Source organism: Helianthus annuus, chromosome 1, assembly GCF_002127325.2.
Source record: "Helianthus annuus cultivar XRQ/B chromosome 1, HanXRQr2.0-SUNRISE, whole genome shotgun sequence".
NCBI lineage: Eukaryota > Viridiplantae > Streptophyta > Magnoliopsida > Asterales > Asteraceae > Helianthus > Helianthus annuus.
The window spans coordinates 96339015-96356772 of record NC_035433.2 but is presented as its reverse complement, the minus strand read 5'-3'; the positions used below and the strand labels follow the sequence as shown (position 1 = coordinate 96356772).

The window sequence follows — 17758 nt, the reverse complement described above, 5'->3', positions numbered from 1 at the left end:
TAAAAAGGAACAATTTAAAAAAAGATAGATTGTTTAAACAAAATGTAAAAAAAATTAATTTTTTAAAACGACTTTTATAAAAACAAACGGTTAATCAAAGTACATATTTATTTGTATATTTAAAACGTATTATGTTAAATAATAATATCATGAAAATAATGAAATAATAAAAAAACTTAAGTAATTGCATTAATAATATCTTAAATATTAAAAGAACTTTGTAATTATTAAAAACAACCCTAAGGTATTGTCACGGCCCTTGGCCCCGGTTTGACCCGGTCCAGAGCCGTGGGACAGGAAATCCCGTGTTATTTAATTTAAGCGACAGCGGAAGTCTTTAATACAGGATCTTTTAATATTAAAAATTGCCCGTTACATAATCTAGGGATAAAACCCTGTAATTTACAATAAGGTGATTTCACTGGGAAATCTTTATTTTACAAAACATGTTTCTTTTATTCATTTATATTGAGCCACTTCTCTAAGCTTGTAGTACTTCACGACACTTTTCTTGGATCACAACAGATCACCTGAAACATGTTTGAAAAAGGTTTTGTCAGCGTGGAAATACTGAGTGAATCATTCATTTTACTGAAAACGACACATTTGTTATAATTCACAGTATTATGAGAGATTACAATGTTTCTATGTCAACCAATTACCCACAGTATTTGTCACTCGACTCGCTTCAGTGACTGTGGTCATATCACTGTTGGGTCCGTTCACCCAAAAGTGACGTAAATCCCTATTTAGGTCTGTTCATCTAAAATGGTATCATGATTTAGACTCGCCCACCTAATCTGATAAAACAGTAGTAATGTGCACAATACCCCACATACCGGCTGTAATTGAAGACTACATTAAGTTAATCACTGTAATTATAACTTTGAAAATAGTTTGGAGTATTGTAAAACAATTGATAAGAAGAGAATGACTCACATTGCAGATTTAACGAGCAGTGTATAAGCCTACTGATTAGCCTTGCTTAACCTAATTTAAATAACAATGCACACAAACTAGGTTAGTAACTAATACAGCAGTTACGACAATTCACGAGATTAAACCCTCACAACGATTGACAAAGTGCAATACTTAAACATCTAGCGGATTCACAACGAATGACAGAGTATAGCCCGAGTTCGGGCAGCACTCAAACATCCTGTCGAAATCACGATTAATAACAAAGTATAAACCCAATTTGAGCAGCACTTAAACAATCGTTGGATAGTTTCAATCGATCGGACGTTGTATCATAATAGCGATCGAGTTATTACCCTGTTTATTGCGGCAGTGTCTTGTGCAATGTGTGTTTTGTAGTAAACAGCTAATATCTCGTAGTATATATGGAATTTTAACGTCGAACAAGTGTCAGAATTCAAGTCCCAAGGCCCCCTATTTATACCTGAAATTTGCACCTCCCGCGTGTCGTGGAAGAATCCACGACACCTGTCGCGTGTCGCGGGGCATGTCTACCTAGCCTAGGTTAGGCTTGTCACCTGGGTAGCCCTGCTGAGTTGACGGTTCGTGAATTCACAATTTAGACAACGAGTTTCGGAGGATAATTATCAATTAGGGTTTACCCCCCTGAGTTTTAGGGGCCCTGATCGTGATTCTGATTGTTCTGAAAATTTTAGGGTTTATGCAGAATTACTTGGGTTTCTTAATTAGGGTTTCCTTATTAAACAATTAACATAATAAGTATTGATTTTAGTGAGAGTTGTTACATCTTTCCCACCTTAAGAAAAATCTCGTCCTCGAGATTTACTGGAATAAATGAGGATATTTCCGCTTCATTTCTGATTCCAGTTCCCAAGTGTATTCTGGTCCTCTTTTTTAGTCCCACTTGTCTTTGACTAGCACTAGTCGTTTGTGCTTGAGAAACTTGACTTTTCTGTCTTCTATCTGCAGTGGTTTTTCCACAAATTTCAATTTTTCATTTACCTCTATATCTTGAAGAGGTACTACCAGGGATTCATCTAATAAACATTTCTTGAGATTGGATACATGAAATACATCATGTACTCCAACTAGTTCTTCTGGTAGTTGCAAACGATAAGCAACTGGCCCTATTCGTTGCATTACTGGAAATGGTCCTACGTATCTTGGACTCAACTTTCCTTTCTTACCAAATCGTACTATTCCTTTCCAAGGAGAGACTTTTAAGAGTACTTAGTCTCCGACTTAAAACTCTAGTGGCTTGTGGCGATTGTCTGCATAGCTTTTCTAGCGATCTCGAGCCATTTTCAGTTTTTCCTTGATTTGAGTTATCTTGTCAGTAGTTTCCGGTACAATTTCAGGACCTGATAATTGGCTTTCTCTTATTTCTGCCCAATAAACTAGAGTTCTGCACTTGCGTCCATACAGTGCTTCGAATGGGGCAGCTTCGATGCTTGAGTGATAACTATTGTTATAGGAGAATTCAATTAAGGGTAAGTGGTTATCCCAATTACCACCAAAATCAATTACACATGCTCGGAGCATATCTTCCAGGGTTTGTATCGTCCTTTCACTTTGTCCGTCTGTTTGAGGATGATATGCAGTACTTAAATTTAGTCGGGTTCCCATTGCTTCCTGGAAACTAGTCCAGAAATGGGAAGTGAAACGACTATCCCTATCCGATACAATGGAGAGTGGGACTCCATGTAAGGATACTACTTCGTCTACGTACAACTTGGCTAACCTTTCCATGCTAAAGGTCTCTTTCATGGGTAGAAAATGGGCTGATTTGGTTAATCGATCCACAATTACCCAAATTGCATCATTACCCTTCCTGGTTTTGGGTAACTTAGTAACAAAATCCATTGTTATGAGTTCCCATTTCCATATAGGCATTTCTAATTGTTGTAGTAGTCCTGAAGGTTTTTGGTGTTCTGCCTTAACTTGTGAACAAGTAAGACACTTAGATACGTATTCAGCTATATCCTTTTTCATTCCTATCCACCAAAAATTGTTTCTTAAATCTTGGTACATCTTATTATTTCCTGGATGTATGGTATAACGAGATTTATGAGCTTCCTCTAAAATCTTATTTCTTAATTCTCCCTGCTTAGGTACCCAAATTCGTTTCTTGTGGAATCTCCAAATTCCATCATTTCCTTGCTCTAGTCCCTTTATATAACCTTTCATTCCTTCAGCATCGTCCTTGATTGCCGTTTCCTGAACTTTCTTCAATTGTTCCATTAAATCTAATTGTAGATTTAATCTAAGCATACGAACTCGTCATTGCTTCTCTTGATACTTACGACTTAAGGCATCTGCAACTATGTTCGCCTTTCCTTCGTGATATTGAATTTCACAGTCGTAATCACTTAGGATTTCCATCCATCTTCTGTGCCTCATGTTCAATTCTTTTTGCCCAAATATGTATCTTAGACTTTTATGATCTGTATAAACAGTAAACTTACTTCCATACAGATAATGTCTCCAGATCTTAAGAGCAAAAATTATGGCTCCTAATTCTAAGTCATGAGTCGTATAATTTTCTTCGTGCTTCTTCAATTGCCTGGAGGCATACGCAATTACCCTCTTGCGTTGCATCAACACACATTCGAATCCTAATTTTGAAGCATCACAATATACTTCAAAATCTTCAATTCCTTCTGGCAAAGCTAAAATTGGAGCATTTGTCAATCTTTGCTTTAAAATCTTAAAAGCCTCTTCTTGTTTGGGTTCCCATTCAAACTTAACTGTTTTACAGGTTAGCTTAGTTAATGGTACAGCTATCTTGGAAAAATCCTTAATAAATCGTCTATAGTATCCAGCTAAGCCTAGAAAACTTCTAATTTCCATAGCCGTTTGTGGGACCTTCCATTTGGTGATTGCTTCTATTTTAGCAGGATCTACGTGAATTCCTTCATGATTCACCATGTGACCTAAAAATTGTACTTCTTGCAACCAAAATTCGCATTTCAAGAATTTGGCGTAAAGCTTCTCCCTTCTTAACAAAGTTAAGAGTGCATGTAGATGTTCACAATGTTCTTCCTGACTCTTTGAATAAATAAGTATATCGTCGATGAAGACAATTACAAATTTATCCAGATACGGTTTACAGACTCGATTCATCATGTCCATGAATGCCGCGGGTGCATTTGTTAATCCGAAGGGCATGACTGTAAACTCATAATGACCATACCTAGTTCTGAAAGCAGTTTTAGGTATGTCTTCTTCTTGAACTTTCAATTGATGATATCCGGATCGTAAGTCTATCTTAGAAAAATACCTAGCTCCTTGGAGTTGATCAAAAAGATCATCAATCCTAGGTAATGGGTATCGATTCTTGATTGTAACTTTATTCAGTTCCCTATAATCAATACACATCCGCATCGATCCGTCTTTCTTTTTCACAAACAACACTGGTGCTCCCCAAGGGGATGAACTAGGTTGTATAAATCCTTTGCTTAATAATTCATCTAATTGCTTTTTCAGTTCTAGCATTTCAGTGGGTGCTAATCGATAAGGTGCCTTGGCTATTGGTGTAGTTCCAGGAATTAGATGAATTCTAAACTCTACTTCTCTATCGGGTGGTAACTCGGGTAATTCTTCTGGAAAGACATCTGGGTATTCTGAGAGTACAGGGATGTCCTGAAGTTTCTTACTTTTAGTATTAATGATTACGGAAATCATATACACTACTTCTTGTTTTCTTGAATAACTAGCCAACTTCATTACTGAAATGAATTTTAGTGGCTTTCGAGGTTTATCTCCTGTAATTAAAATTACCTCTCCTGTGGGGGTACGAATTTCTACGGAATTCTTATTACAAAGGATTCGAGCATGGTTGGCTACTAACTAATCCATTCCTAACACCACATCGAATCCGGCTAATTTCATAGGTAACAGGTTTGCAGAGAACTTATGACCTAAAAGTTCTATCTTTCCTTCTTGCAAAACCTTATCTATGTTAACAGAATTCACATCTGCCGTTTCGACTGTAAAAATCTGCCTAAGGGTGGTTAGTGGTAAATTAAGAGCTTGGCAGAATGAAGTATTGATAAAACTTTGATTGGCACCAGAGTCAAATAGTACTTTTGCATAAATGTCGTGAACTAAAAACGTACCGGCTATGACGTCAGGAATTAGTTCGGCTTCCTGAGTAGTTAACTGAAAGGCTCTTGCATTTTTCTTAGTAGTTCCTTCTGCAGGTTTAGCCCTGTTGTCTGCTGGTTTAACCAGTTTAGGGCATTCTGTCTTGAAATGTCCGGTTTCTCCGCAGTTGAAACAGACTGTTGTCTTCTTTCTGCAATTTTCTTCGCGATGTCCTATAGATTTTCAAAAGTTGCAGGTCATATTGCACCTTCTAAAGTGTTTCTTCCTACAATTTCTGCAAAATCGAGGATTTGAGGATTGCCCCATTCCTCTTTTCTTAGTATTACCTACACGAAATCCTTGAGTAATCTTTTGAGCTAATTCCTTCTTCCGATCTTTTTCTCTTGTGCGCACCAGTTCATCAGTTAGGGTATTAGCTAACTCAACAACATCGTCAATAGTGCGTGGTCTCGCAGCTTTAACGATATTACGGATTTCGCCAATTAATCCCCAAATATAGTGAGAAATGAGTACCGGTTCTGGCGAGGCCAGTGTTGGCACCACTCTAGCATATTCGAAGAAAGTCGATGTATATCCTCGACAATCTACACCTACCATGCGATGGCTCAGGAACTTATTTGCCATTTGTTCCTTTTCATATTCAGGACAGAATTTTCTTTCCGTTAAGTGCTTAAATTCTTCCCAATTCATGGCATAAGCCACATTCCTTCCCTTGGCTTGCAGTACCGTATTCCACCATTCTAACGCTCCTTCTTTGAAAAGGTGCTACGCATACATCACCTTATCTTCTTCGGCACATTTACTTATTGCAATTACTGCTTCGGTTTTCTCTAACCAACGCAGTGTTGCAGTTGCCCCTTCATTACCTGCAAATTCTGCTGGTTTATAGGCAAGAAATTCCTTGTAAGTGCAACCAGGCATTGCAGCTTTCATTTTCTTAGGGAGTGGGGCCTGTCGGGAATTATTATCGTCATGATTGCCTCCCCCATTTATGCTGTTACTGCCGTTATCTTCCGGAGTACGTTTACTAGGAATGATTTGTTGAGGTTCAACAGGTTCCTGAGCAGCCGCCAGGATTGCTGGAATAGCATTGGCTATCCCTTGAGCAACAATATTCTCGATATCTTGTCTAGTCATAAATTGGTTTTCCTGATTTTGTTCAGATTGGTTTACTTCATTAACTGGTTCATTACTAGCGTTTTCCATCTGGTAATTATTATAAGTGTAAATTATTAGTATCCAATAATTGATATAACAAACAATTACACATAAACACATAAAATTTTACAACACACACATATATATATGGCCAAAATTGACGATTTCTCGACTTTCAGTTTTATAGATTATATAGGCATCCATACACACTGTTTATCTTACAATGTTTTATTTCTATTTTACAGTGTTATATGTTTGTTACTATTTGTTATTATACAACCACAGCTTCGTAACCCACAAATTCTTTGTCAACTGGCATTTCAGTAGCGATGCTCCCTTTCGTCATATTTCCAGGAGATTTGTTCTCCTATTTCCCGGATCCTATTTCCTGTACCTATCAGTTCTTCACCAAACTGACGAAGTTCGGCTAAGTTTTCGTTGCTCATCGGCGGGTTGGGGATAGGTTCTGGATCAAACTGAGGGAGGAAGGTATAAGGACTATTGATTATGTTTTGGAACTGCCAGTCGTTCGTCCACCACTCTTCCATTTCTCCTAAAGGTCGAGTGTGGATTAGATGGTCTGGAATAGCTGGTTCTAAATTCACAGGGAGTTGGGTTTCGGCAGGATAAGGGTAGAGATTGTTGTTGATAGGTCTAATGACATCACAACTTGCCAGTAGACGGTCTATTTCTTCTTGAAATGTTATTTCTTCAGTTTGTTTAGAAAACTCTCCAATTTCTATTCCCTTTTGCCTAGAATTTTCCCTGATTTCTATCTCTGCTGGCTTAGAACTCTCTCCGGTCTCGATCTCTTTTCCTTTATTCATATGATTTTCTATCTTAGGGAGTCTCCTAGTTGCTGGTTTCCTCCTGCGCACTTTCCTCCATCCTATATATCTTCTTCTTTTCTTAGACTTTGATTTTTCCGGAGGTGGAGCTTGAAATTCCAGGGGTTCCTCAACATCAGCAAAATAACTAGTAAAGTCGTTGGAGACTTCGATTGGTACTGGATAGAGATTGAGATTCTGAAATGCTTCAGATAGCTCACTCATGTTGTTTAGCATATATGCAAAATGCATAAAAATGCTAAGTTAAAATCTTATAAGGAAATTTAAATATTTCGTTTATTGCATATCGAAAGACTGATTTTACAAAGGATAACGGAAAATTTAGAACACACTGGGATTTATTTATTTATTTACGGAGTAGTGGGATTCTGGATAGAAATGCTAATACTAGATCAGGCTTATTGGTAGTTTAGAGGTTTGCATTTTCTGCTACAGTAGCTAACATATAAAGGTCTGCCCATTTTTCATCTAATGTATTTTCCCAAGGTGGATTATTGCCTATTTCCTGGATTTCTGGATTAAACCTCACTTTCTTGAATTGGGGTTTCTTTCTTTTCTCCTGACTTTTCCTAATAATCGAATTTCTTTTCTCTGGAGTAAGAGAATTCTCATATTGTGCCTTACGGATAAAGATCCCTTCTTCCAGATCTGCTGGGTATTTTGAGGAATAGGTTCCTTTTTCTTTAGGTGCAGTATCTAATTTGTGGTAGATAGCAGAGAGTCTTTGTTTACCCATATTGTAACTAACAAATAATTAGTTAATAAAACACATATTCCCGGAATGGCAATTAGAAATCTTAAGTATTCCTTAAATACTTTAATAGGCTTAAATCAGTAGTAAGCTTAAATCAGTGGTTCTGATACCACCTTTTTCCTGTCACGGCCCTTGGCCCCAGTTTGACCCGGTCCAGAGCCGTGGGACAGAAAATCCCGTGGTATTTAATTTAAGCGACAGCGGAAGTCTTTAATACAGGATCTTTTAATATTAAAAATTGCCCGTTACATAATCTAGGGATAAAACCCTGTATTTTACAATAAGGTGATTTCACTGGGAAATCTTTATTTTACAAAACATGTTTCTTTTATTCATTTATATTGAGCCACTTCTCTAAGCTTGTAGTGCTTCACGGCACTTTTCTAGGATCACAACAGATCACCTGAAACATGTTTGAAAAAGGTTTTGTCAGCGGGGAAATACTGAGTGAATCATTCATTTTACTGAAAACGACACATTTGTTATAATTCACAGTATTAAGAGAGATTACAATGTTTCTATGTCAACCAATTACCCACAGTATTTGTCACTCGACTCGCTTCGGTGACTGTGGTCATATCACTGTTGGGTCCGTTCACCCAAAAGTGATGTAAATCCCTATTTAGGTCTGTTCATCTAAAAGGGTATCATGATTTAGGCTCGCCCACCTAATCTGATAAAAACAGTAGTAATGTGCACAATACCCCACATACCGGCTGTAATTGAAGACTACATTAACTTAATCACTGTAATTATAACTTTGAAAATAGTTTGGAGTATTGTAAAACAATTGATAAAAAGAGAATGACTCACATTGCAGATTTAACGAGCAGTGTATAAGCCTAATGATTAGCCTTGTTTAACCTAATTTAAATAACAATGCACACAAACTGGGTTAGTAACTAATACAGCAGTTACGACAATTCACGAGATTAAACCCTCACAACGATTGACAAAGTGCAATACTTAAACATCCAGCGGATTCACAACGAATGACAGAGTATAGCCTGAGTTCGGGCAGCACTCAAACATCCTGTCGAAATCACGATGAATAACAAAGTATAAACCCAATTTGAGCAGCACTTAAACAATCGTTGGATAGTTTCAATCGATCGGACGTTGTATCATAATAGCGATCGAGTTATTACCCTGTTTATTGCGGCAGCGTCTCGTGCAGCGTGTGTTTTGTAGTAAACAGCTAATATCTCGTAGTATATATGGAATTTTAACGTCGAACAAGTGTCAGAATTCAAGTCCCAAGGCCCCCTATTTATACCCGAAATTTGCACCTCCCGCGTGTCGTGGAAGAATCCACGACACCTGTCGCGTGTCGCGGGGCATGTCTACCTAGCCGAGGGTAGGCTTGTCACCTGGGTAGCCCTGCTGAGTTGATGGTTCGTGAATTCACAATTTAGACAACGAGTTTCGGAGGATAATTATCAATTAGGGTTTACCCCCCATGAGTTTTAGGGGCCCTGATCCTGATTCTGATTGTTCTGAAAATTTTAGGGTTTATGCAGAATTACTTGGGTTTCTTAATTAGGTTTTCCTTATTAAACAATTAACATAATAAGTATTGATTTTAGTGAGAGTTATTACAGGTATATAATGACATAATTACCCTTACACTTAACTTCAAAAAAAGTAACAAAGTTAGTGACAGGGGCCAAAACCGATATAAAATGCAACCTCGGGGTCTGATATGTTAAAAGATTTCTTTTTGGGCTGAAATGGTTAAACTAGCTAAAGTATAGGGACCAAAACAATAATTTACTCAATAAAGTATAATGATATATTTTCTAATTTTTGTATCCAACTATCAAAGACTACCAATTTTTGGGAAAAACATTCGGGCAAACTTTTTTGCTCTCATGGTGAAGGGAATATCAGGACAAGAATTTGGTATCATGAAAGTGGACCGATATAAATGGCAAATGCTATGGGTTTCAAGAGGTTTTCCAACGTAGGAAGAACAATTGGGGTATTGGTCAAAGTGATGCGGATTTATTAACAAAAGCGTTGGAGGAGTATAACTCAACGCGAGGGACACTTGCGTACTTGAAGTGTTGGGAGCTTCTTCGTGGAAGTCCTAAGTGTGCTAACGTACCAACCATGAGTCTAGTAGTAGGCGCAAGACATAATGGTCCAAAACATCCTCTTCGTTTGATCCGGAAGTTCTGATGCTCGAAACGTCGATTTGAACAATTCTATTAATGAGGATGATGAATAGGGGGAAATGGAGTTGCCCCGACCGCTCAGTAGAAGAAGTGGTAAAAAGGGGGATGGGCAGAGTCGTCTTCGGCGGGTGCCGAAATGAAATAAGATTTTGAGGAGATGAACCGACGACTTCAAGATATTCGAGACCTTGGGCATAGGCGTTTGGAAACATTGCAAGAAAGAAACGCAGAAAATAAAAAGTTCGTCGCAATCCAAGAAGCGAGGCAAATGGAGAGAGACATCGGGTATTTTTCTAAACCTATCGAACACCTTCAAGGAGACCCCTTGCTCCTAGCTCAAATGCGTAGGCACAAATCCGTGACAAATACAGACTTTAGAGCTTTATTTTTTAAGCGTTCCTGTGTTTTTTATTTTTTGTACTTTTGCATGTTTTGTCTTTATTTTTTAGTATTTTAATTAATGTTAATGTAATATTTTTTATTTAATTAAATATCATTTATTTTAATTTTCAAAAAAGAAGGAATTTAAAATAAATAATCGGGTAATGATTGAATGAGGGTTATAGGCATTATACCGCTACATCACTTTATACCGCTACATCACTTTTTAACTTCAAAACCATTGTGATATTTTAAACTTTAACCACTCATTTTCTCTCCCTGTATTATATATACCAAAAAGTACATGAAGCCCCTCACTAGTTAGTTTTTGGGTGTTTGTATGGAGGGAGTTAATATTCACAAACCACTCTCTCTTTTTTATGAAGAGAGATAAAGTGAAAAAGGGTGTGAAAATAAGATTTAGGGATGTGAGAATAGTGAAAGCCTTTTGTGAAAAAAACCAATACCAAAAACTTCTCTTATTAACGAGTAAAAAAAGACTAAATTGCACAAAACAACCTTTATGTTATATCTAAACTGCACTTCATACCTTTCAATATGAAATCGGCCAAACCCAACCTATGTTCATGTTTTGATACAACCTTTTAACACAAACGACGTTTATGTGAGGGCATTATGGTCATTTTACACACCCTTTTATAATAAACTACAAATGTGCAGATTGTCTTCACCCCTTCTCTCAAACAAAATCCCAATTTTAGGTTTGATTCATGTCAATTGCAGGTTTGATTGCAAGGACGGTCAGCAATACACCTTTTCCGGTGAGTGGACAACAGCGGCGACTTTGGTGACGAAAATCCAGGCGCCGGATTTATTTGAGAAGATGACGCCTTATACGAAGAATTCGTTGACCCAGAAGACGCCGTCGTGTTGGTACCAGATTTGTATGAATCTAGCTGTTTATTTTCAGATCATGATGAAGTTGAAGGTCCCTTGAAATCCGGTGAGTCGACTGCAGCGACACTACGTGACGAGAACGCCAGCGCCGGATTAATTTGTTTGAGAAGACGAAGCTTTATACTTAGTTGTTACAATTTGAGTTCTTAATGTGTTTTGTTATCCCAATTTTGATTGATGTGTTCTTTTTTGACATATGAATCGAATATGTTGAAGGAAATACATTAAGTTGCCATAGTGATGAAATGGGTGAAGAATTGGATGGAATGGGGCATATCTTTTGACTCGAGTTGGAAGTAAGATTATGCATGAAGAAACAGGTCAAGAATTGGATGGAACTGAAACTACAACCCTTCTTTGGTTTCCACCAGTAACCAGTTGTCTTTTTATTAACTTCTGTTAGTTATAATATATATGGTGATAAATAGAATATAGGTGTAACAAAGTTTTTAGGAATTCATCAAGTGTGTGACTTTCTCTTTCTCCGTTTGATAAATAATAGCCATTCATGATTTTTTTTTTTCTCTCGATGACGTTGTTCCTTTCTAACAACATGACCGCGTATTGTAGGGTTTGTTATGGGTGGAATTTCGAACCTATATCCTAAAGACATATCTTGATATTTTGTATATTTGATACTGCGATCAGGATACTGAACCAAGATATTGGTAACATCCTTCGGGGGTATCCTACTCGCCAACTAACGGTTTTCTTTGGTTGTAAGGTATCAACGGACGTGTGGGCTTGGTCCTCCTGAAGACTCGCTCAAAATAGTTGAAAGATGGACGTTGGAGCCGTGAAAGAAGTCCACAACGGTCAAGAGGGAATATCCGATAGAATCCCTAGTTTATAGGATAGTTAGTTGATTTTCATAACATAAAAGGGGGTACTGGATCAGTAGTTGGACACACACATTCGAACACTCTTTCTCGTACAATCACATTTCACTTACTATTTCTGCAATCAACACTCACACTACACAATCGCTGTAACACTTAGAAGCTGATCCGAGCACTATCCCAAAGCTGTATCCTGTTATTCAAAGCAATAAGAAGAACAAGGCAGCCGACGATTGTCAGCTCCCGAGGTTTTTTGCCGGAGATCTAGATTGATCAAGGGCTTTCCTCGTACATCCTGCGTCAACCTTTACATTTTCTGCTCATTGTTTGATTGTTGATATAGTTTGATATCCTCAAGCTATATCCTGAAACTGTTTTTTTAAACAACCAACTAGACATATTTTTTTTTTTTTTTTGTAAACACCGATAGCACACTACCTCACAAACTAATTTGATCACTAAATTGCTTCGGTAATTTTTGACCAAAACATGGTTGGAAATGATATATATTCAAGATAAATGCAAAGTTTTCTGCAGTTTAGGCAAGTTAATGAAAAAGAAACAGAAACATCCACTGGACTTTAGAAAACCTCTATTTCACCCCTTGGTTCTGTACTTAAAAAAACTAATATTAGAAGAATAAGTAAAATGACTAAAAAGCTCTCATATGCAAAGCATGTGAGGTAACTTAACCAAGAAATTAAACGACATTTATGGTAAAGGTTATACGATGTATCAAAACATGAACATAAAGGTTGTTGGGTTTGACCGATTTAATAGTGAATGTATGAAGTGTAGTTTAGGTATAACATAAAAGTTGATTTGTACAATTTTGTATAAAAAACACGATGATGTGGCATGAGTGCCCAAACACGTCTCGTGTGAATGCTCTTAACATTTATAAAGAGGAACACCACTAAAAACAAATTAGAAATCACTTCAGAAGATTGGAAACAACTATATAAAATAACTTAACCACTAATACATTGCAAGAAAAATTGAAATCTCAATGAATCATTTCCTATAACTTTTACAAATTTATATACCCGTATAACCAAAACCCCTCATTAATAGCACAAATTCTCAACCAAAAAAAAAAAAAAAAAAAAAAACCCCACAAGTGCAACACAAAAGAACATCAAAACAAACAAATACAACAAAAGACATGAACAACAAGACAGTCCCTATAAAGAATTTAGCACTGCAAACACTCAAAAACGGAATCAGTGCTACCACATGAACAACATCATCATTAAACTGATTTGATCATCCTCGTACTTTGACCTTCATGGTCGGAATCCCCTGTGTTAGCCTCATCATAATAATGTGGAACCCACCAAACCCTAATACTCTTATCAAGACTCCCACTGTATAGCAAAAACCCCCCTCCAACACTATTTGGCGATGCTTGCAAACATTTGACCGGACCTCCATGCCCTTTGACCACCCCAATCTTGGTCAACCCGTTAACTTCTCTTTTCCATATGCATATACTCTGGTCAGTTGAACCACTACACAATATTTCACCTCTTATACACATACACAAAATTGCCATTTTATGTGCTTTAACCTCACAAACAAACTTCCAACTGTCCAAATCTTTACTACCCAACCACCCCATCACATACCCATCCGAGCCGCCGCCGTAAACCACCGAGCCATCGTCCGACACCACCACCGAGTTCATTGAAACGTCTTTGTGACCCTCCAAAATACCCTTTAACGAATGCGAACTTTCGGGTTCAGTCCCACTCCTCCCCCACACTTTAATCTTTCCGTCCGCTGAAGCAGAGTAGACGATCCCATTACTGGCGATCAACGAGTTAATGGCGTCATCATGCGCTTTTATCGATTCCAAACACTTTAAATCCGAGATTCTCCACACCTTCAAAGTCTTGTCCCAAGAACCCGAGTAGATTAACCCGTTAGAGACGGATAAACACGATATACTATCCGCATGCTCGATCCATAACCGCTTATGATGCCGTCTTGTTTGGACATAATTGCTTTGTTTCATGAACTTTCCCAAGTAATCCTTGGTGGTCGGAAGAGTGTTGACAAGCTTGAAGATATTTTCAGAGCTTCTTGACACTTTCCAAACCCTAATTCTTGAATCTTGATGGGCTGTAAAAACCTTGTTTCCAACCGTCACAACCGCCTTCACCGACCCGTCTCCTTGCCCGAATTTGGTGAATTGGCGGAGATCCGGTTGCTGCCATACGATAATGTCCTTGCCGTGGGACGCACTCAAGACGAATTCACCGCATATTGCGAGGCAAGAAACCGATCCGTCGTGGCCGGTGAGGACGGAGAGTGACCGGTATGAGGAGCAGGAGGGTGTTTTTGGGATGCTGTAGTGGAAGAAACGGTTTGATGTGACCGGACTTTCGTCTGGGTCGCTACTACTACCGGTGGTGGTGGCGGCGGATAGGAGGGGGGTTGATGGTAACTCTATGGAGGTGTATGGTGGATGATTCATTGTGGTTTCCACCGATGGGTCGGTTAACTTTAGAAGGGAGAAGATTTGGAAGTTGAAAATGAAAACAAGGAATAATGGGGATCAAACGTATATATATATAAAGCAAAGTGTTTTGAAGAATTTTGGGTGGGTGAATAGTTTGTGTTTGGTCCCTAGTGTTTGATGACGTGGTTATTTAGAACCCATAAGTTTAGTTTCATAATAATAAGTATATTAGTTCTTTTTTTTGTTTACATAATAAGCCTATAAATTGGTAGGAAAGTTATATATGTTACATACATGTTGATAGCAAATGATATGTTTTTTTAATTACATAAGTATCTTTTGCTGTGAATTTTTGTACACACATTTTTACAGGGATATATATTACGAAAAAGAGAGAAACTATTAAATAAAGGAATCATTTATTTTGCCACTGAACATAGACGGACTAAATGAAAGGACAATCACGATTCATGAAATAGAAGATACAAAACAGAGCTTTTTCTTGTATGAAGTGGTTAATTCAATCAGGGCCGACCCTGAGAATTCGTGTATCCTGTTCGAGCTCGAAAATATGTGCCCTTAGGCCTTAACGAAATTGGGTATTGGGCTCACTAAAGGTCTAAACCTAATGCCAAAGGGGTTAATAACTAGTCTAAACCATAAGCCTTTGTTGGTGTTTAGATGGGTGTACCCTATTAAAAAATATTTTACATATACATATCGGGTTTTTTCATAAAAAAACGTGCCCCTCGAAATATCGGGCCCTGGCCGGTGGTCCTCCCCGCCCACCCCCAGGGCCGGCCTTGAATTCAATTCCTTAATATTTAGTGGTTTTTCTTTTAACCTCGCTGACATATTATACACATATGTGTTCCCGCCCGACGAGTAATTATCGATTCTATGGATTTTAAAGTTGTAACTTCATATACGGTTGTCTAAAGATTTGCACATGTCATGTTAGTTTTTAAATGTCACAACCATCTATGATAAACCAATACAGTGTATTTGTCCTTGTATTTATACTTATCTTTTTAATTGGGTCCTCCTTTTAAATACATATCCACACTAATTTATCATACAGTTTTAATTTTATATAATTTGTGCCCATGCTATGGATATATTTATAGAACAAAGGGAGACAACAAAGGTCCATCCATATATATGTATATATTTTTAGAGGATGCCACCCTTTATCTTAGGATTTCCCATTGTAGGTGCTCGAAAGCATGATTTATAATTACAAAATATATGATGTATAGTTTAGAGTGTGAACGAAATAAAGAATATATACTATAGGGTATGTTAGACATGAAACTTTTAATAACTTTTATTTTTAAGCTTTTAAGAAAAAAGTTCTACACAATAAAAAACGTTGTTTGGTTGGAGGAGCTTGAAGCTTTTAGGTTAGGAGCTTGAATCTTTTGTTTGAACGCTCATACTAGTAGTGTTTAGAATGAGTTACAAGCTTTTAGGTAAAAAAATAACTATTTTAATCTTTAAAGATAATCAACTTTTTAATGCACAAACTTTTTAAATGTTCAGTTATCCATTTTGATCATTTTATACATTTTATTAAAAGCTATAGCTACTCTACTAACTACCCGCTTCTAACCACCAGCCACTATCTACTTTTGAGAAATACCCTATGCAAACAACAAGAATACCGTGAATGAAAGTCTACGAAAACCTACTTGGGTGCCATGGAATATAATCAAATTAATATTGTAAGAGAAGGGGAATAAAGTAGAATATAAGTTTCTTGAGGGTTGAAAAAGGAAAAAAGGTAGCTTATTTTAATATTACATTTAGGGGACAACGGCTATTTTTGACAACTGTGAACGATCCTTTTGAATGGGACCGTTGGACCGGTTGTGGGCCTAATTTGTTTGGTTTCTTTTATCTCACATTTGGCCGTTGGAAAAAAATCATGAGACCGGGAGGCGTCATTGACTGGCGGTGGTGCGCTCCTGCTTCCAAATATGTGCAAGTGGTGTGTTTCCCTTTAATCTATTTAATATTTATAAAATGATGTAAAGTCTAAAAAAATAATTTTTTTTAAAATAATACTTTAAACAATTTCCAAAAAAAAAAAAAAAAAAACAGTGATGGGTACAAATTTTTTTATATGATGATACAAGTCGGTTAAAAACGGGTAAAAAATGATAAAATACATAGTTCATTAAATAATTAAATTTAATAACCACATACATCGATTACGATTATGCTCTACGTATTTTCATTTTTTTTGGAAACACTCTGCTACATCTTCATTAGTAAAATTGAGAAGTTCATCTACTTTAACAACAAGAATTACACAAGCGTTCAGAAAATCATCACTAATACGATTTGTGCAGACTTGACTTTACACGTTTCATCACCGAAAACACCTTTCAACAGGTACGGTTGCAACATGCAAAACCAATGGTAGCTTTAATAGTCGATAGACCTAGGGATGGCAATGGAACCCGAACCCGATGGGTAAACCCGAAACCCGACACATTTGGGACGGGTTTGGAGCGAGGTAATCGGGTTTGGGATGGGTTTGAGATTAGTTTTTATTTTTTTCGCGGGTTTGGAACGGATTTGAGATTTGGTGATATACCCATTACCCGACCCGATTACCCGTTAAAGTGTACCTGTCTACCCGGTTGCATACCCAATATAATTTCTTTTATTTATTTAAATATGTATACATATGTATTTTTAGATAGTCTATCTTTGGATGCTATATATAGTATACTAGTTTAAGTTCCCGTGTGTTACACGGGTTTTATAATTTGAATTATATTCCATGATCTTGAAGGACGACGACCATGGTCATGCAATATCACATGTTCATGTAAGAGATGCATCCGTCGAGTTAGTTTTTGACGAAAACGTCCTTACGGAGCTGCGTGATAAAGAAAAAAAACGAAGGAGTCCGTCGCCGATCCGTGCTGAAGATATGCTGAGCGATATATATTACAAAACGTATGATGAGAGTCGCGCCAACGAACTTCATGCCCCTGTGTGGAACTTGAAGGAGAGTGATACTTTTTCAGAGTTCGGGGCATGTAGGGAGTGGATGATGTAGGTCCCCTTGAGTCGTATGGATCGTCACAGAATTGTCAATCCAATCTAGAGTGCGGAATCCCCTAGATCAGAATATCACAGAAACGAGTAGAAAACAGAAT

At 37.4% G+C, this 17758-nt stretch overlaps 1 protein-coding gene across 1 annotated transcript; it reads right to left on the bottom strand.

The window, feature by feature from the left end:
- Positions 1-13242: 13242 nt before the first annotated feature.
- LOC110876409 (protein JINGUBANG) lies at positions 13243-14674 on the bottom strand. The gene has a single exon (XM_022124585.2). It carries the CDS (start codon positions 14598-14600, stop codon positions 13374-13376), a length of 1227 nt encoding a protein of 408 aa, XP_021980277.1. The 5' UTR covers positions 14601-14674; the 3' UTR covers positions 13243-13373.
- Positions 14675-17758: the final 3084 nt, after the last annotated feature.